Source organism: Corapipo altera, unplaced genomic scaffold (assembly GCF_003945725.1).
Source record: "Corapipo altera isolate COAL_440 unplaced genomic scaffold, ASM394572v1 22, whole genome shotgun sequence".
NCBI classification, from domain to species: domain Eukaryota; kingdom Metazoa; phylum Chordata; class Aves; order Passeriformes; family Pipridae; genus Corapipo; species Corapipo altera.
The window spans coordinates 5,533,383-5,553,486 of record NW_020884886.1 but is presented as its reverse complement, the minus strand read 5'-3'; the positions used below and the strand labels follow the sequence as shown (position 1 = coordinate 5,553,486).

Sequence of the window (20,104 nt, the reverse complement as noted above, 5' to 3'; positions counted from 1 at the left end):
ACTGGTCGAAGAGCCCCTGGCTCTTGAGGTGGTTCACGATCATGGAGGCCAGCCAACCCGCAGCCCCCGCCGCCCCCGCCGCCGCCCCCTCAGCAGCCGCCGCCGCTGCCGGGGGCCGGGGCCGGAGCGGGGGGCGGTGCGGCCGAACCCGAACTGGTCTCCATGATCGTGAACCACCTCAAGAGCCAGGGGCTCTTCGACCAGTTCCGCCGCGACTGCCTGGCCGACGTGGACACCAAGGTTCGGGCGGGCGTCTCGGGGGGGTCCCGGCGCCCCGGGCTGGCGCAGGTCAGGGCCGGGCCCGGCCGGGGCAGAGCCGGAGCGGCCGCGCTCGGCGGGAGCGCGGCGTGTCCGGCGGGGCACGCAGGGCGCACACACGGCCGGCTCGGCGCGGTGTCGGCGATAGATACGGCGTTTAACGCGCTGCCATCGCCGCCAGGGAGCGGCAGTGCCTTCAGGCGACCGGGGGGGTCCGGCGTGCCAGCCCGGCCTCCGGGGGAATAACCAGCCGCTTATCCAACCCCTCCAGTCCAACCTCTCTGCTGTTGCTTTCTAGCCTGCCTACCAGAATCTGAGACAGCGCGTTGACAACTTTGTTTCCAATCATTTGGCGACTCATACCTGGAGTCCTCATCTCAACAAGAACCAGCTGAGAAATAACATTAGGCAGCAGGTTCTCAAGTAAGTGACAGCCATGGGGTTACTCTAAACGTGCTCCTCTACCACGCTAGGTGATGGGGACTCTGGGTCAATGTAAAGCATCTGCTTTCTTCAAAGAAACTTCTGAAGACACTCTTTCATTATTTTGGTTTTTGTAACCTGTAAAATGCGGTATTACTTCAGATAGCAATTTGCCATCAACATTAGTTAGAATAAGACTGCAGATATTTTTTTGTCTGATCCAGTATGCTGCAGGGGTGGAAACCTTGATTTTAACTTGGGATGTAAACCCCTAGCTAAAATCTACCTTTACTTTTTCTTCTAAGGGAGGTATTAAAATTGTACCTATCATGTTTAGAGCTAAGGAAAGTTAAAGATATTTGACAAACTGAGCTCTGCAGAGTACAAGGCGAAGGTCACATAGCAAAACCTGGATGTAAATTTAGCTGGACAGAGAAGAGGCTTTTAAGAATTGCTGTTATGTTAAAATGTCAAATGCTTACCTGATGTTACATTATTTCATGAAGTTTCCTCCAGTTTTTCTTCTCAAATCTTAAGAGTCATAAGAAAAGTTAGGACATTTCTTCCAAGTACAGTGAGCTTGATCATTGAATTGGATCAGACCAGGGATATAGGAAGAAACTTAGTTATGCTGTGGTGGTACCATTGATAACTTGTACTGAGGAGCTGTTTGGTTTGTAGGGAGGAGAGTGGATGTTGTTTGTTGTTAAAGAAGCAGTGAGGACAAGAGGCAGTATATGTCCCACAGAAGATTACAGGGGTCTAAAGACATTGATACAGATATAAAGCTTTCTATTGCCATTTATTTTATTTTGCTGAAGATTAAAGGTGTTCTATTAAGCTGCAGAACTTGCTGCACTCTACTGGGCAGTAAGTAACTTAGGGTGGCAGTGAGTGGTCTAGTAGCTGTTTGTCCCTCATGCCTTCTATAAATCATCTCTTTTATGCTATGGGAATTGATCATGTCGGGTTTCTTTTTAATTTTTTCCACAAGTGGCTTTTGCGACTAAATAACAATTGTAGGTGTAACCAGTAGTAATTCAACAGCAGGCTGTTTGTTGTATTAATTCCGTATGCTTGGATTGGTTTGTGTTTCTAGCACTTTTTCTTATGGATAGGGCGCAGGCTAAATCCATAGCTGCAGTGATGCTCAGAAAACATTAATGCTTCTGTGGAGTTTCTTACGAGTGTTTATGTCACATCTAAATGGTCATACTTCATTAATAGGTTATTGAAATGTAATTTTTCTTACTAATTCCTGTAACTTTGTTCCAGGTCTGGAATGTTGGAATCTGGAATTGACAGAATTATTTCTCAGGTTGTGGACCCAAAGATCAACCATACATTTAGACCTCAGGTGGAAAAAGCTGTCCATGAATTTTTAGCCACATTGAATCACAAAGAGGAGGCAGGGCCCAGTACAGCTCCGAGTGAGGAAAAAGCAGATGCTTCTGTTACAGTGCAAGGTATTCTACCATTTCTCTGAGCAGTCTGTTAACAAAAGTGGGGTTTAAGAGAGCAGAAACGTTGACTAGATTTGCTGCTGGCATAACATTGTTAGCATCAGAATTAGCAAGCTGAGCACCAGGCAGTACCATAACACTTACCTGTTACTGTATGTGTAAAGGTAGAAGGCAGAAGAGATGTCACCTTGTTATAACCATGTCACTGTCACTTCTGCTTGAGATTATCAGGAATCAGTTTACTGTAGGGAGAAAAGTTGGTCTCAGGGTTTGGCCCTCAAACACAGATAAGAGAAGAACAATTAAATTTTTCTATCCATTGGTAGATCGGAAAAAAATTACCTAAGAGACAGTTCCCTATCTTTGTGCAGTTGCTGTGTGCCTTAAAGTTTGAATGGCTCAGGTCCTCTCAGGAGCTTAAGTTGTGCTGTAGGTCACCAATCTTTGGTTTGTTTATCAACACAACACTTTTTCTTCAGAGTTTTTATTTATGTTGCCTGTTGTCAACTTCTAAACACTCCTGCAGGTAACTGTCCATTCTTTCACATCCTAAGATATTCCACAGCAGTACATCTATTTGTAACCAGACCCTTTATTTAAATCCAAAGCTTTTTCCTGTGAGGCCCACTGCCTTCAAAGTGGGTTAACAAGCCAGCTGCAACTCTTAGTTCTAGTCCACTTAACCCTTTCTTATCCATCTTAAGAGTTGATTCTAAGAGGGTGGAAAAGTGTTAAGGTATATCTGATTATCCCATTGTTATATAATCAATGTGCTGAGTCCATTTTCCGTGACTTTTATGGAGATACTAGAGGTGTGAGATGCAGACTATCTACTGCAATGTGTGTGTGTGCATACCTATGTATAGAGAGAGAATGTATATATAATTCTTTATATGCACATATATATATATAAAATATATCCAGAGTCATCATCCCAGTTGGGATGTTGGTAAAGATGAACAAGGATTGTGTTCAGAACATCCTTCCCGTTGACAATCCCCACATTCCCTAGCGGACCTCAGGAACAGAGGTGTGTCACAGAGCAGAATGAATCCCTGGTAATAACATGATAATTGCTGCAGGAATGCAGCTTCATGGAGTTTTTTATCTGGTTGGTCTTTTTTTTTTAACCACAATCTCTCAATGCAAAATTAGTCAAACAGTTAATTATGCATATTTTACAGACAGTAATTGTTCTGTTTCTTTGCACTTGTTTAACATTCTATCTGAACAGAATTACATAAACTAGGGTAAAGTAAAACTCTGTTCTTTCTTACTTTTGAAGGTGTCTCTGCTACAACTCCTAGTGCTAACGTAGCTAGTGATGCAATGTCCATTTTGGAAACAATTACGTCTCTTAACCAAGAAGCAAGTGCTGCCAGGGCTTCAACAGAGACCTCAAATTCCAAGAACAATGACAAAGTTGCAAAAAAACTCTCATCTCAGCAGAGTGTGGATGGTAGCACTGATAAAGACAAAAACATGGAGGACTTGCCAGACAGAGAGAAAGCAATTTGTGACCTTTCGGGAGAAGGGGCTGAAACACTTGGAAAGTGTGAAGATGTAAATGAGCTTCCCTACCAAAGTGAAGAAATAAAAAATTCAGGAAAGGATACTAATGTTTGGACTTTTACAAGTAAAGATATTCAACAGGAAAGTGAAGATCAAAAGAGTAAATTATTGGATAAATGTGACAAGAAACCAGACAGCAGTGAAAAAAGTGAAAGAAGAAAAGAAAAGAAAGAAAAGCTTGACAAGAAGTCTGACCATTCAAAGAAAAGTGATGATACTGTGAAGTCAAAAGAAGAAAAGCAAGCAAAAGAATCAGAACCAGTGAAACAGTTAGCTCCAGAAAAAAATAGCAATAAACATAAAACAACTGAAAACACGAAAGAAACTAAAGAAGGTATGGTGTGGGCAATACTCTCCTTCAAAATATAAATATGAGGTGGGGTTTTTAAGTGTATTCAGGAGTTGAATCAGAAGTATATTTGGAATGTAAGTTTTCTGATAAATTTGTCTTGCTAACCACAGTTGGGCTTGTCCATATTTCTTAACTGAGGCACCCGAATTAGGAATCAGATGAGCTTTGATTCCTCAAGTGTGTGGTTGGTCATCTGCTTTAATCTGGCAAGTTGTCTGTACAATTCCAGTCTTCATTTTAAAGTTTATAGTTGTACCTCAGGGTGATTTTTGTTTTGAGTAAACCAGAGTTAGGCTAATAACATTTCATTCAGGTATTATAATTTTGTTTTCTTATTCCTATTTCTTAAGATAATTTTGTTCTCGGTGATAAAATTGCTGTTTTGGTAAAAAAAAGTTTCACAAATATGGTGTGCTGCATTACAGCTCTTTGTTTCAATTTTTTCCTTTGCAAGAAAATTCATTCATAGATTCAGATATGGATGTACTCAGTGACATCACGGTCAGCTCTGTCCATACCAGTGACCTTTCTTCCTTTGAAGAAGAGAGTGAAGAGGAGCCTGTAATTTCTGACAGTACTGAAGAGGGGGAGATCACATCAGGTAGTAAAATAATTAGATTGTTAAGCAGCAAGAAGGAGTATGTAATGCTGTTGTTGAGTGCATCATATCATAAGTGTTAGGGTTTGCAGTGTTTTATTGTACTTACCTGTGGGAAAGAACTTGATTGTGGAATAGATAGTATGTGTGCAATTGAAAAAGATGAGTATTGCGTTTACTTTTTGAATATTTTTTAATAGTTTGGTGTATTCTAAACATTGTCAGTCTTATTTATGCTACAGTATTCTATAGATGACAAAAGCACTTAAAGGTGGATATGTATGTCTCTCTGGGTCTTTTTCCCCTCCATGCTGTCATGAACTTGATGTAACATTGGAGTGCTTTGTGACTTTGGGGTAGTGGTTGTAGCTGGCATTGCAGATCAGGTTGGTTTTAGAGCTTTAGGATTGCAAGAATGTCTAGATTCTACTTGGCCACAGTAGAGGAAACAGGAATGGATCTAGCCTTAAAAATTCAGAAACACCAGATCATTTCACTGACTGGGTTACCTTTCTGTGTTCTCCCTGTCCAGTACAGACCTCAGACTCTGATTTCTGCAGATGTGACTTCTGCAGTTAGTAAGACTTCCTACTTCATAATGCAGAGTACCTTAGTACCTGAATGCATTCTCTCTAGTGTGCTCACAGCTTACTTTTTCTGCTCTAAGAATATGATTTGGAGGCATTGAATTACTTGCATATTCTCTGCCTTTGCTCTTACCTTGAAATATGACAGGTGATATTCAGTTATGACTGAACATTTGTGAAAAGAAAGCAAGCCTTAAGTATGTTTCAGGAATAGAAATAATCTGTACAGTATGGAGCACAAGTGATTTTGCACTATTTCTGCTAATCCTGATAAAACGGAAATAAGTTTATTTGTTTATACTTGATTAATACTTACATGAGCGTAAACAACAGCGTGTTTTGTTTATGTATTTCAGTAAGTGTATATAGTTTTTAGGTATTCAAGTACAGTACAGTTTTTTTGGTGTGGGGAGAAGTATAATTTAACACATAGCAGAAATTGCATTCTGACTTCTTACGCGTAGTTAACTACAAAATATTGTATGTAAAAGGACAATGGCATTACAAGCCCAGTTGTTCTATCCCAGTTTATTTTGGGGTTTGTGTCTTGCAAATTTTTGGCTCAATGATGTACACAAACACATGAATGCACCTTTCAATTTTTTCATAATCTAGTGATATTTTGATGGTAAAAGAATATTTTTTTAACTGTTTATGTTTTTAGAGTAAATAATTATTAATACATTTTGAGTAACTTTGCCTTCTCAAAGTCGTGTTGAAAGCACTACCCTAATTTATCAATATATTTCTATACTCACTAACTTTTCTTTAGATGAAGAGGAGAAAAAGAGTCAAAGTAAGACGAAGCCTCACACTCACGAGCTGAGCGATGGGAAAGCCAAGCCCGTTCGCAACACGTACGTTCACAAGCCTTTCCTGTACTCCAAATACTTCAGTGACTCTGATGATGAACGAACTGTGGAGCAGCTCCGTCAGTCCATTGTAAGTGTTGTGGTTTGTTACTGCTCTTTATAGAACAGAAATTCCACTTCTGATGTGGTGGTGGTTTGTGAGGGGGAGTTGTGGAGTCCTCTGTTCTTTCTCAATTTTTTTTTTTTTTCCCTTGTGTTACAACTGCCCTTTCTTCAGGTGTCTGTCAGTATGGCACGATGTGCTCTGCAGCACAGTGCTCTACTCTGCTGGTTATAGTTTGAAGGCTTCTGGTGGTGAAAGCAATGACACACTTTTCTATGTCTTTCCCCTCCTCCAAAATAAACAGTGTTTTGATGTTGACAGAGGATTTGCTAATTACATGCAGTGACTTCACAGAATCACAGCAATGGGTGAATTCTTTCTCAACTGAGTGATTTGATGGGGAGAGTAAGAACTGCTGCACTTACGAAAAATCTGGTCTTCAGTAGATTTAACGTATATAATGACAATTTGGGTGGACACAGTAGCCCATATCTACCTGTCCTCTGCCTTCAGTGGGATGTTGAGTAGGTCAGGCTTGTGTTGAGTACTGCAGGCGACTTCATTACACCAAGTCTTTAAAAATGTAGTTCTTGCTGTCCGTGAAATCAGTTTGTAGTGAGTCTGCAGCCACTGAGAATGGAAAGAGATTTAAGCATGTGCACTCTCTTCTGTGGAAGAGGGACCAACACACAGAAGAGGGAGCAGCAGTTCTTTTAGATTTTCTCCTTTGGCCAGGTAAAAACTTATATATATAATATATTTATAGCTGTATATATAATATATACTCAGTATATATACACTGTGTATATATTATATATTAGTACTTATATATATATGTAATTAAAAATATGTTCTTTGAGAAGGTCTCATAGCTTCAGTCTGCAATGTTAGGCAGCAGTGAAACTCTGGAACTCAACTAATTTCACATCACAAACTAGCATGCTCTGTTTCTATGTGTTTTAGACTTACATTTATAATCCGAGAATGCTCTTTGACCTAATGATAATTATTATTTTCCTTGGTTTTTATCTCTAGGCCAAAGAAAAAGAAGAGAGACTCCTAAGAAGACAAATTAACAGAGAGAGACTTGAAGAAAAACGCAAACAGAAGGCTGCAGAAAAAACAAAATCCCTAAAAACTGGAAATCAAAATGCTAAAGGTATGATTAACCCCTACGACCTTGCTCTAACTTACACTCTAGAAAGAAAACTTTCAGCTTTTAATAATGGTCATAGGTCTGTAGTAATTTCCTTTGCTTAACAACCCAGTGTTTCAACAGTGATGTAAAGGAAAAATGTATAAACCAAATTATTATGAATTGTATGAAATTTTATCTCCACTTTTTCTTGTATCATTACACTACTTAGACTCAGTGAATACCCGTAGACACAGGTATTCTCTGTGACACATTAGTACTGTCTGTACTGCTTTCAGTCATGTTTATAGCTGAAACAGTAATATAATGACATGCATATGTATTTCACCATTTGTGTATTATATTAGGAAAAAGTGGCTTGCACTTAGAAGAAGCGCCATCAAAAAGTCTGGAGTCAAAAGCTACTGGTACCAGCATTAAGGATGTGCTTAAAGAACAGAAAATTTTAGAAAAAAAAGTGGCCTTGAGCAGAAAAAGAAAAAGATATTCAAGGTATTTATGTATTTTCTCAAAAGGAATTAAAGTTTTGAATCTTCATTTTTGCAGATTTCAAAGGTTCTTTTCAACTTTGTACTTAACCTTATTGACTTTTAACAGTTTTCTATTAGAATATTCACATAATTTTGTTACGAATAAGCATGAACTTCAGGCAGAAAGTCAAATTATAGCTGCTTAAATATATTGCAACTCAGACTGCAGTAGCAGTCTTTACTGACTTTTCATACACAGAATGGTAATAAAGGCATGAGAATAGAGAGCTTTTACATGCTTATGCATCTGATATGTAAGTCAACTTGGCTTCATCTTGAAACTGATGTTTTATGTAGATAAGTACCTGTACATAACTCTCTATGTACAGGTATATATGGGGCAACGAGAGCTCTTACCCATTTTACAGGGACAACTGCAGTAGTAATATTGTCATACTTATAAAGCACTGATATCCAGAGAATATTTTTTTAAGTTGATACACATAATTTTACAAGAGAGAAAAGCCTGAGCAAATTGGTTAGTCAGAAGTAGGGTGATCAAGCTCTGTTTCCATATTTTTAGTAGGCATTTCTCTCTCAGCTTTGAAAGCAGAAAGTTTGTAAAGTAATGTTAGACTGATAGCAATTTTTCTTTATTAAATTGTCCAAATACCTGTTTCAGGCGTGCTGAAGATGGCTGCAGAAAGAAATATGAGCCCTCTGAAGAAGATTCTAAAGAAGTGCAAAAGACAAATGAGGTATGTGTTTCTCAAATATAAACTTTATGGTCTTCCTTTTTAATTCTAATAGACTTTTTCATATGTCCACACTAAACTGCATATAATTGCATTCGTTCTCATTAATTAGTTTTTCCCTGACAGTTCTTTCGGTTGTATTAGTGGTCTGACATTGCTGTAGTAGTGCTTTCTGAATTCCAGTAGCCACTGAAATACATGGTCTGTGATTCAGTGCTAATGCATGTTGTCATAGATCACAAGATGAGTTTTAAGCCCTAATCTGTAAAGGAGGTTGGGTTTTAAAAAAGAGCAAGGTCTTATGTGCAAAGACTTGAGGAGCTTGATCTGTTTAAACTTCTTACTGGAAAGTTAAACTGACTGTGGTCTGAATGCTAAAAGAGAATTTTTATGGCAAGAATTTTTATAAACAACATTATTTAAAAAGTAGCATTTGGAAGTTCAAATGGAAGTCTAGATTTGTCTTTTGTAGGTTTTGGTGTGTTGTTTAGTTTTGATTTTTTTAGTTATGGTCTTCTTTTAACAGACAGCATAATGGCTTTTTAAAGTATCTTATGGAGTACTTGAAATTGTGATTGTCCATTCAAAAATCTGTTTAAATCATTTTAGAAAGAAAAATCATCTTATAAAGAAAAGATAATAAAAGTTCAGAAAGTCTGCTTAAGGTTAACTTCTCTTCCTTTGGATTTTTACCCAATGGCAGATAGTTGAAATGAAAATGACAAGTTTCATTTTTTTACTAACTATATTTTAGGTGATTTTTTTATTACATTGTTAAGTGTATCCTCTGGTATACTGTTTTTATGGAGAATTTGTCCTTAGCAGTTCTGTTCGGTCACATGGTGAAGGAACTGTGTAACATTTACTTATATATACAAAAAAATCTCTTTTTTAGACTTGTGAAAAAAATTCTTCCAAAGAATTGAAGCATAACCATGGGAAAAGTGAAACCCCTAAACAACTTAGAAGACTTTCAGAGTGGGGGCATTCAACTGAGGAAACCAAAAGTGATTCTAAAGCAGAAAAAGAACACAGAAGAAAACCCTCCACTTCTCTTCAGGCCGAAGGAGTCCAGCAGGACAGTGAAGCAAGGGATCCAAAAAGACAATCAGATAGAGCAGAAGTCAATACTGAAGAACCACAGAAGCAGAAATCCATATCTAAAAATGAAAAACACCCCAAAAAAGATACTGACACAGAAATTCAGCATACGAAAAATGCTGCCAAAAAAGAAGCCAAGTCTTACAGAGATAAAAATGAAAAGGAAAGAACTGCTTTAGAAGATAAACTTTCTTTAAAGCACAAACATAAAGGAGATGGTATTCATAAATCAAATGAAGATGTTGAACTCCATTCATCTGAGAGAAGTTCGAAAGGAGAGGATGGTGGCCAGAAACATAATCAACAAGTAAAGGTTTCCTCAGATGACAAATCTGAAAGGAAAAGTAAGCACCGAAGTGAACGGAAAATATCAGTAACAGGGAAAGATGGGAAAACCACTTCTGAATCAACCCTAAAAGCTGAAGAATTCCTGCGGAAAGAAAATAAAAAAGACAGACATCTCTCAACAGAAAAATCAAGAGCAGAATGCAAGACGAAAAGGTCCCTGAGTGATTCTAAACCACAAAAGGATTCCCTAAGTGCCTCAAAGCAACTTGCTTCTGCGTCACACAGAAGGAGTGAAAGCTACTCAGAAGATAAACATGAAATAGAATCAACTAACTCTGATTGTAATTTAAAACATGAAGACGGTGTTCATAAAGATAGACGAAGATCTAAGAGCCTTGTAGAAGACAAGATTTTGTTAAAGTCCAAGTCAAAGAGTCATAGTAAACAGGTCAAAGTATCTGAAACAGAGTTACAGGAAAATTTAACAAAACAAGAGATTGGACAGAAAGACAAAGATAAGAGCCTGGAAGACAGTGATTCAGATAAACAACACAAATCCAAGAATGACGACAAAGGTTTTGAGGAGAGTGGTGCTGAGTCTGAGCTTGTGAGTGGCACACAGTCAACTCAGGGATCACAAAAAGACTTAAGTCACAGAGTTAAGTTACATTCTGGAGAAAAGGGATCCGTAAAAGAAAAATATAGAGGTGATAGAGATTTAAGTAATTCCAAGCTAGAAAGAAGATTCTCTTCCGAAGGTCACAAAAGCAGGAACTTAAAGCACAGCAACAAGGAAATAAAGAAGAAGGAAGAGAGCGTCAAATCGGAAGATAAAGATGCTAAAGAAGTGGACAGTGGGCATGAAAAAGTATTGAATGTCACAGTGGCAATGGATAAAAAACAAAGCAAGAAGGTATCCTGTGAAAATAGAAAAGGCAGTGTATCAAACCAGGATTTACTTAAGGAGGAAAAGCAATCAACCAGCACAACTGAAAGCAGCCAGGCTCCAACCCCTCAAAAGGCAACTATGAATAATGATTCTGGTCATGCAGAAGAGCTGATGGAACTTGATTTGAAACAAACAAAAGTACAGGAAACATCCAACATTGAAGGAAAAAACATTCAAAACTCAGTCCAAGCCGCAGATGTCAAGAATGCAGCAAAACAAAAAGCATCTCGCTCTATTTCAAATAAGGGAATAAAACACAGCTTGGCAGATCCTGAAACCCGTGAATCACGATTTCTGCCCGCAGCTGAAAAAACTATTGAACAAGAAGCTATTTCTAATAAACAAGTTGGTGCCTTAGAAACTTTGCCCAAACAAGCTTCCATGGATCAAGGACCCAGTAAAAAAGGGGCTTCTAAAAGGAGAGTTGTGTATGAAACAAGTGGTAGAATCTTACGCAATGTGCCCAGTAAAGATCAAGCTTCAAAAGATAGCAGAAGACCAAAGAATTCAAAAACTGTGATAAATTCTAATTCAGATGATGTTCCTTTAGCAATTAGTTCTTCCAGAGAAGATGCTGCTGATGAAAAGTCCATGGATATGGATGTCTCAGATTTTACAAATTCCCTAGGTAGTATGTCTAAAGAATGCCATAGTTCTAGTGAGGCTTCTTCATTGAAAGACACTTCCACTTTGAAAAATGATGAAGCACAGGTTGTATACATGGAGCAAGATAGTGCAGTGCCGAGTTCTGTCATGAAAGATGATGGTAACAACACCATGACAAACAGTATAGGAAAAGATAGCAAGGTCCCCCAGCCTGATGAAGAGGCAATGGAAGACAGTACAGCTGGGTTACCTAGTCAAGCAGATTATAATGAAGCAGCAAAGTCAGAAAGCTCTCAGGACAGAGAGTTGAAAATAAAAGAGGAAAACTTGATGTCTGATGTAACTGAAGATTGTGGAGATGTAACAGCAAAAGAACTTCCCCTTAGAAGAAAAGAAAGAGAGCGCTTGAATAGAGAGCCTTCCACAAAGGGAGAAAGAAGTGTAATGATGAATAATGTGGAAAAGAATGAGATGCATGACAATGATGATCTGATACAGTCTTCCTCTGTATTAGTGCCTGAAGGAGTTCCTGAGGAAAGTGTCAAAGACTCTGTTACAGCTAATGGGCAGGAAGGGAATAGTCTGGTTGGCGTGGAAGACAAAAATGAAAGCAATGGAGTAGGTACCAGTGCAGGAAGTAGTAAACCTAGCAGCCTACAAACAACTCCAACCACTGTGATAGGAACTAGCACAGAAAAGATCATTGAGACCACTGCAATGGCGACTAGTACAGGAGAGGAAAGAACTGAGTGTGCATCACATTCTGAAAAGGGCAGTGATGCTACAACCACTTGCTCAGAGGAAAGTGAGGTGGCGGCAATCTGCACAAGCATAGAGGCTGATGAAGGTTTTACAACAGGCATATGGGTAAAAAGTAGTGAGGGCTGCAGTTTCGTTACAGGAGCAGATGCTGGTGACTGTACTGTTGCAGCAGCTGAAGAAGGTGGTAGCAGTGTTGTCACTGCAGGATTAGCAGAAAGTGAAAGTTTCCTAACAAGCACGGAAGGAGAAGAAAATGGTGACTGTACCATGGTTGATGCAGAAGAAAGTGATAAGGTTTCAGTCAATGCAAGTGGAGTAGAAATTGAAGACACTGTGAATAGTGCTGGAGCAGAAGAAAAAGATGATACTGTGACTAGTGCAGGCTCTGAAGAAAAGCGAAAGACATCAACTTGTGTAGACACAGGCAAACTTGAAAGTTCTGTATCCTGCTTAGGTGAAGTGGAGAGCGATGGAGCTGTAACTAGTGCAGGAACAGAAGCAGGTGAAGGGTCAACCAGTGGTGACAGTTCAGGTGAATTTAGGGGCAGTGTGACAACTGGCCAAGTGAAAGAACATGAAGGTACTGTGACTTGCACAGGTGCAGAAGAAAGAGGTCATAACTTCATAATCTGCGCTGTGAGTGGTACGGATACCCAAGGAGAAAGCACTGTGACTGGTGCATGTACTGCATTGGTCACAAACAACAGTGCCACTTCTGGAACTGGTGGTGACAAATCTGAGGATACTGTAAATGGTGAAAGCACAGTGACCAGCACAGGCATAACTCCAGAAGATGATGCAGTCTGCACAGGGCTAGAAGACAGCAATGAGGGATTTGCAGTTTGTTTAGAAGCTGAAAAATGTGAAAGCCTAATGGACAGTATAAGGGCAAAGGAAGAAGCCAATATCACTACAGTCAGTGTAGGTCTATGTGATGATGAGGGATTTGTGACTAGTACAGGCTCAAAAGAAGAGGATGAAGAGGGTGAGGACATTGTGACCAGTACGGGAAGAGGAAATGAAGAAAATGAACATGCTTCTACTTGTACAGGAATGGAAAGTGAAAATGCACTAATTTGTATAGATGCCGAAGAAGGTGAAAGTTCCGTTATCTGCATAGTTGCTGAACAAATGGAAGCTGAGTCAGGAGTGGCTGGCACAAATACAAATAAGCTTACTACTGACAGCATGACAAGTGCAGAGAAAGAAGCCAATTCTGGCACGAACTGTAAAAATGGTAAGGGGATTGTTGAAAGCAGCATAACCAGTGCAGGTGCTGCAAATGAGGGTGCCTTGGCAGCACATACAGCAAAGCATGAAGGTACCTTGCTTCCCGTAGTTGCTGAGGAATGTGAGGGTCCCATGACAAGTGCTATGGCCATGCAAGATAAGGCCCAGTTTGGTGCTGAAGACAAACATGAGAATGCCATGACTTCCTTTGACAGCAGAGAACTTGATGCCTCTATAAGTAGTGTAGTTCCAAAGGAAGATGAGACTCTTATTCCTGGTGACAGAGAAGTAAAAGTAAAAGGTGATATCATCTCTACTAGTACAGTGGAAGATACTCCCTTACATTTAGCAGTGGATGCTGAAGAAGGTCCACTTGCTATTGCAAGAGCAAATGAAAGTGGGGAAAGCTCTATGATCTTAACAGACCCTGAAGACACAGAGGTACCTATGCCCAGTACAGCTACAGAGCTTAAAGAGTGTGTACATAGTTTTAGCAGTAAGCTGGAGAAAGATGAGTGCACTATGATTTCCACCAGTATTGTGGAGGAATTTGAGGCTCCTATGTCAAGTGCAACTGTTGAATGTGATGATCAGCTCTCCTCTGTGAAAACAGAAGAAATAAATGAGAATGCTATGGTTTCTGTAGATATGGAAATATATGAGGTTCCCATGCCTAGTGAATCCAGTACAGGAGGAGATGATGATGATGATGAAAGTCATCCAACTGCTAGTGGTAAGGAAGAAAAAGATGAGTGTGCTATGATTTCCACAAGTGTTGTGGAAGAACAGGTAATTGTAATGTCAGGTGAAGTCACAGAAGAGGCAATTCAACACCTGTCAGACACAGAGTCAAAAAATGAAACAATAATCATCTCTACAAGTACAGCAGAATGTTTTGAAGCTCCTGTGTCAAGTGTAGCTATGCAAGATGAAAACAAACTTGCTGCTTCAGAAACAGAAGGAAGATACGAAGCTGCTATGATCACTACAAGCATGACAGAAGAATGTGAGATAGTCCTGATCAGTGCAGCACCACAAGCTGAAAGTCAGCTCATTGTAGCAGAAGGAGAAGAAGATACCATTCTTTCTCCAAATACATCAGAGGAATGTAAGATTGTGGAGACCACTGCAGCTGTAGATGAACAGTTTGGACTAGCTGCTTTTGATGCAGATGGGAAAAACAAAGGTTCTGTGATTTTTGTGGGAGAATGTGGAGCTCCTGTGCTAAGGGTCGCCACCAACAGTGAAGATCAACACACTGCTTCAAGTGAAGGAGACAAGGACGAAGGAGCAGTGATCACCCTGAGCACAATGGAAGAATGTGATAGTCTCTTCACGTTCACAGTCATAGAAGAAAGTCAACTTGCTGCTGAGAGTACAGAAGTAAAAGAAAAAAGTGAAGAAATTTTTAATACTGCTAACCAGATTGAATGCATCCTTTCATCTACAGGCCCAGAGGAGGCCTGTAGGATTCCCAGCAGGAATTCTTTGCTTGCCATTGGTGGGGAGAGTGAGACGCATGAGAGTGGTGTGAGTGCAGAGTCGGCAGCGCCTCAGACCACAGTAGACAGTGAAATCACAGAAACTGATGAAAATTCAGTGAACCTCATGAGTGTAGATGAAGCCCTTTGCGTGGAGATTAGTACAGAGACTGCTGAGAGTTCTTCAGAGGCACGTGAGGATGGTGAGCAAGCTGAAGACGTTTTGCACGGGGATGTTACATCAGAACTCTCTTCTGTGATTTCAGAAGCAGTGGTAGAGAGTGAAACTCAAAAGAATGTAAGCTGTAAATTGAACTCAAACTTGCTTTTAGAAAGTGACTGTTCTGAAATAAGGACTCCCCTGCCTAAGGCACAGGCTCTTTCTTTAGTTTCTGCAAACGAAGTGACTGTAAACACCAATCATGGTGAAGTAACAATAGAAGCAGAATTAGGGCAAAGAGGTGGCCTCCCTTTGTTACATGTAGAAGAGCTATGTGGCAGTGGTGATAAAACGAACTTGGTCAAAATAGATGATACTGCCATTGAAGTTACTTTTCAAAAAAGTAATACAGGTGAGGATTTCTTTTTTTTTTTTTTTTTTTACATTCTTTGGTTTAAAAGCTGTCAAAAGTAGGTGCATTTTGCCATTATTATAATTAGAAATAATGTGCACTGTTCAAATGTACGTTGTTGCTTTCTTGTTTCCAAAATAACTGTTAATAATATATATAAGAATTGGTGACAAATATTTAAATAAGCATGTGATTCTGGGGGTATACACTGAACACAATTATCTGAGTTGTGTTGGAAAACATTATTAAGAATGCAAAGAAATTACTAAAATACATCGACTTAAAATTGTGAGCTAATATATGAAGTGGTTTGCAAGGGAAATTATTGTGGAGCTACAGATGGGTTTGTTACTGATGTGTAGTGAAATTCAAAAATGTTTTTTTAGGAAAGAGAGTGCATTTCATTTAGATGTATGTTCATTTTAGAAATGTAACTTTGTAGCAGTTTTGAAGGTTAAGAATGACCGTTCGTAATCAAAACTGCAGATTTGCTCTGGATCTTTATTTAATGGTCATGTTCAGATTCATTGTCTTACACTAAATTTTGTCTTGTGAATAGACTTCCTTTAGGTTACAAAAGAATCAGACAGTTATCCTAAACAAGCATTTTAAGTGATCAATGATAATAGATGTCTATTTTAAATAGAAAATTTATAGAAAATAGAAATGAACTTACATGGTTGTTAGTTCCTAAAATACCATGTAATGAACATCCTGCTACTTTCAAGCTTTCTCCTCTTTGACCTTCCAGAGTAGCTGAAGCACCAAGTTTATGAAAATTTATAAATTCTGTAGATGCTATAGTCAAGTCAAGATTATGACTTCATTATAAATTTTAGAGAAATTAAACTGTGGGAAAATACTAGAAGAATCTGTTTCTACCACAGGAAATGGAATGGTGCTGATCAAGTTCTATTTGTAAAGCTTTTTCGTTCTCACATCTGTCTTTTGCTTTCTTTTGCTTTTGTTATTTAAAAAAAATTTTATAACTTGACTTTAGGTCCAGTTTCTCAAAAATTGGCTTTATTCTCTAGTTTTAATGATGTTCGACTTGGAAAGCTCTCTCTGCAGATCTTGGGATCTTACAAATTTGTTGGGGAAAGAGGCTGATCTAGTAAACTTAAAAAATGTTGTTCAGTGTTTACGTAAGAGATAAGCATGAGCCATGAAAGTGTAAACTGCCACACAGTAAAGTATTTCTGTCTCGGTGCTTGCCTCAATTCTTGTTGTCCATTGATGTAGCCTCTGTAGGTACCAGGGGTAATGGTACTTATTCTGTGGATTGCAACCACAGTTTAATCACTTCACATGCATCACTGATGAATTGTCATGTTATAAGTGTTTCTTTATGTTTAGGAAAAGGTGTATAAATAGGCTTCTGAAATAGGTATCGAAAAAGTCTGTAGAAGTCATGTGAAGATGTTGTCTGCCATGGCCTGTTTTTCAGATGTTATAAACACAAAGCTGTTCCTCTGGGGAATGAAATGTGTGGGGGTTTAAGATATTTCTGAAATTATATTGACGCTAACAAGAGCTACTGAGTTTTCAATTTCTATAGAAATTGGGGGATTTCAGTGGTTATGGTTCTAGAGCTTATGGATTTAGATCTAATTGTCACTTACAGCGAAATAGTATCCTTAGTATTAACTCTTAGCTGTTCATTCATGAATACAGACGTAGTTTGCTGTTTATTATTTGACCTGAAAAAACTGTTGACAGTTTCTTTTTACAGGAAAAGCAAGAAAACAAAGCCAAAATCAGAATTCACAAGCATGCTGTGGTAAATCCTGGTAGCCCATATTTTCTAAGCCTTTTGTATTTAAGGAAAACATAGAAGTACTTGTGTTCTTGCAAATGCCAATTCGGAGTTTTATTGAGCTGTTTTCCAGCAAACAGACTTGGTATTGTTTCCATTGTCTACAGGAAGGGTTTCAATTCATGTGCTGTATTCATGAGGTGGTACTGAGAAATAGCATTCTACTACAGCATTCATGAGTTAAACACAGCATAATATAACCTGATAATTTTAACGTATTTGTATTTCATTAGGCAATAATGCAGCTTTACCAAAGTTGGCAGAAGAACTAGAATTTGAAAGTAACTTGAGAACTGACAAGGTATTTGTTGTTTTGAAAATTTTTACTATACTGTTTCTTGTATTATCATACATCTTCTTATGGTTTCTTACTGTACCTTTTGATTTTTGTGCAGCAGAAGTGGCATTTAAACTGCAAAACTTCAGAGGAACCATTTTGCAGATTATTCAGCTGTACTTTTCTAGGCAGCTGTCATTTAAACTGTGGGCTGTCCATGTTCTTCTGTGTTAGAACTAATTCCCTCCCTCAGCCATGCTCCTTCTGTGACCACAACATCAAAGTTTGCTTTTTTTAAAAATTGGTTGTACCATTTGCATGTTGCCTGTGATAGTGCTTGTAAAACAGTTATCAATGCCCTGGCTCTTACAGCTGGGAGGTATTAGTTTAGTGCTTTGAAACAGTAAACACACACTGCTGTTCATTTCGTTTCATTTTATTTCATTGCATCAATTCCTTGCCATTCTCTGTGTTTTGAGGAACACTTGCTGCTGTTCTGTTCTGATAACTACAGCCCCATTATCTGCTGTTACAGAAGAGTTGGGCACCCTTGATAATCCAGGGTACTGGGGCTCATGGTCACCTACAGCTTCTGTAAGACCCAAGCTGAATCTGTTTGTTTGTCTGGGCTGTGATCCATAGTAGCCAGATTCCACATGGGTTAATTCTTTATTCAGATACAGGAGTGTACCCATGTATTCATATCTTGCCAGACTCTAAAAATATGCTTTTTGAGGCATAACATGGTTCAGAGACTCCCAAGCATCTATGGAAGGGTGAGTCTCCACAGGGCTTCTGGCAGCAGGTCCTTGTTAGACCAGCTGAGTATTTCTGAACCACAGTTTTGGTGCCTGGGATGTGCTTCAGGAAAATCCAAGTCAGTCCGATGGGATTTATTGATTAGACTTGAGTTCCACTTGCAAACAGCTTACTGCTTACCAGCATAACATGGTTCTAGAGTCAGTACAGCCAAGTAATATGGAACTGTAGCTGAATTTACAGTGTCCAGATCAGACTTAAATACATTTAGCTCCATACAGCATTATCCATACAACAATAGAGCTGATCTGCAACTTTATTTTTTTTAAAAGCAAACAAACCAAACCACCCAAAACACGAGTTGAAAAGAGTTCATTGTACCTCGTTATACATTGCAGATTCTTTTTCTTTTTCTATGTATGTGAACATTTCTAGAATATTGTTTGTATTTGGAACTTGCATTGCACCTTGATTTCCTAAGATTTCTCTTGAGATCTGCTTTTTTAAACTGATCTCTGGTACTAATGTGAACTCTGAGGTCACTGTTGAACAGTAATGTGACTTAGCTCTGACAGTGTTCCTTATTAATATTTGTACTGATGTCTTACTAAAGCTTTTGAAGACTTCTGTAGATCATGATAAGACAATGTTCATCATGACATGAGGGAGGGGAGTGAGACATACTTGTTCTGAATGTCTGCTATACTTGTCTCTTCTGATTTTGTATTTAGTCACAACAGCCTGAAAGTGCAAGAAGTGAAGAGGGATGTGTGGATCTTCCTACTAAAGAATTGCAAAAAGGTGATTTTTATGCTGCTAGCAACTTACTTTTCATGCTGAAAAAACTATTAGTTGTGATGGGAGGGTTGCAGATTTGTTATATACTGTGTGTAGAGAAATTGAAGAAAGCCTTCAGGAATCTTCTTGAAATGTTTCTAGGAGTTCAGGTGGCTTCGAATTTGGTTTGTGATAGAGAAGGACGGTCAGACTTTTCTTCCAGTGATATGGTGAAAGAAAGGTGGAAAGCATTTAGGATTTTAAAAAAGTAGACTGCTAACATTCCATTTAAAATCAATAAATACTGAAAAACATTTGCCCAGGAAGGACACAGAACCTTCACCAAAGAATGGCTTTCTTCCTTATGAATTTAGAACATCCTGGTTTTTTGGGTGTTGTGATGGGCCCTGTGAGGATATGATATACGAGCATTGGTATAAAACTCTGGAATTCTTTTTTACTCTCAGAGTAGGTCAGATTCACATACCTGGTTTCATGGTGGTGTCTATTCATCTGGGTGATAAGAGACATGCTCTATTCACAAGAAAGAAAATGTAAACCTGAGAATGGGTTAAAAGACTGGGGACTTCAGGACAGCAAATCTAAAATTTGAACCAGTTTTTCTGTACTCTGAGGTTTCTTGAAGTGCCTGTAATACTGTGCCACTTTCCATCACTCAGTCTCCCAGACAGACAGTACTTAAGATTTAAAATGTGCAGATTGAACTAGCTGTGATAATCTTGTTTCTTGTAAAATGTTTAACAAAAATCCATTTGTTGTGTAAATCATGTTGGATATGACACAGACTGAAGAATAATGCTTTGTAGCTCTTGGTACAGAGTTTTTTTCTTTTTCTTCTCCACAGTAATCTCTCTTATATGTATATACGCATGCATATATACATACAGCTCAACGTACGTAAAAGGAAGTTGTTTAA

At 38.8% G+C, this 20,104-nt stretch overlaps 1 protein-coding gene across 1 annotated transcript in view; it reads left to right on the top strand.

Moving 5' to 3' along the window:
* The window catches only part of BOD1L1 (biorientation of chromosomes in cell division 1 like 1), a 46,178-nt gene that overhangs the window by 10,038 nt on the left and 16,036 nt on the right, over positions 1-20,104 (top strand). Inside the window, exons 2-13 of the mRNA XM_027642599.1 lie at positions 29-240; positions 557-681; positions 1,957-2,147; positions 3,430-4,050; positions 4,523-4,669; positions 6,026-6,195; positions 7,204-7,327; positions 7,672-7,816; positions 8,477-8,552; positions 9,445-15,538; positions 17,588-17,655; positions 19,122-19,191. Of these exons, the coding sequence (XP_027498400.1) occupies positions 29-240; positions 557-681; positions 1,957-2,147; positions 3,430-4,050; positions 4,523-4,669; positions 6,026-6,195; positions 7,204-7,327; positions 7,672-7,816; positions 8,477-8,552; positions 9,445-15,538; positions 17,588-17,655; positions 19,122-19,191 (8,043 nt within the window). The remainder of the gene's footprint in view (positions 1-28; positions 241-556; positions 682-1,956; positions 2,148-3,429; positions 4,051-4,522; positions 4,670-6,025; positions 6,196-7,203; positions 7,328-7,671; positions 7,817-8,476; positions 8,553-9,444; positions 15,539-17,587; positions 17,656-19,121; positions 19,192-20,104) is intronic.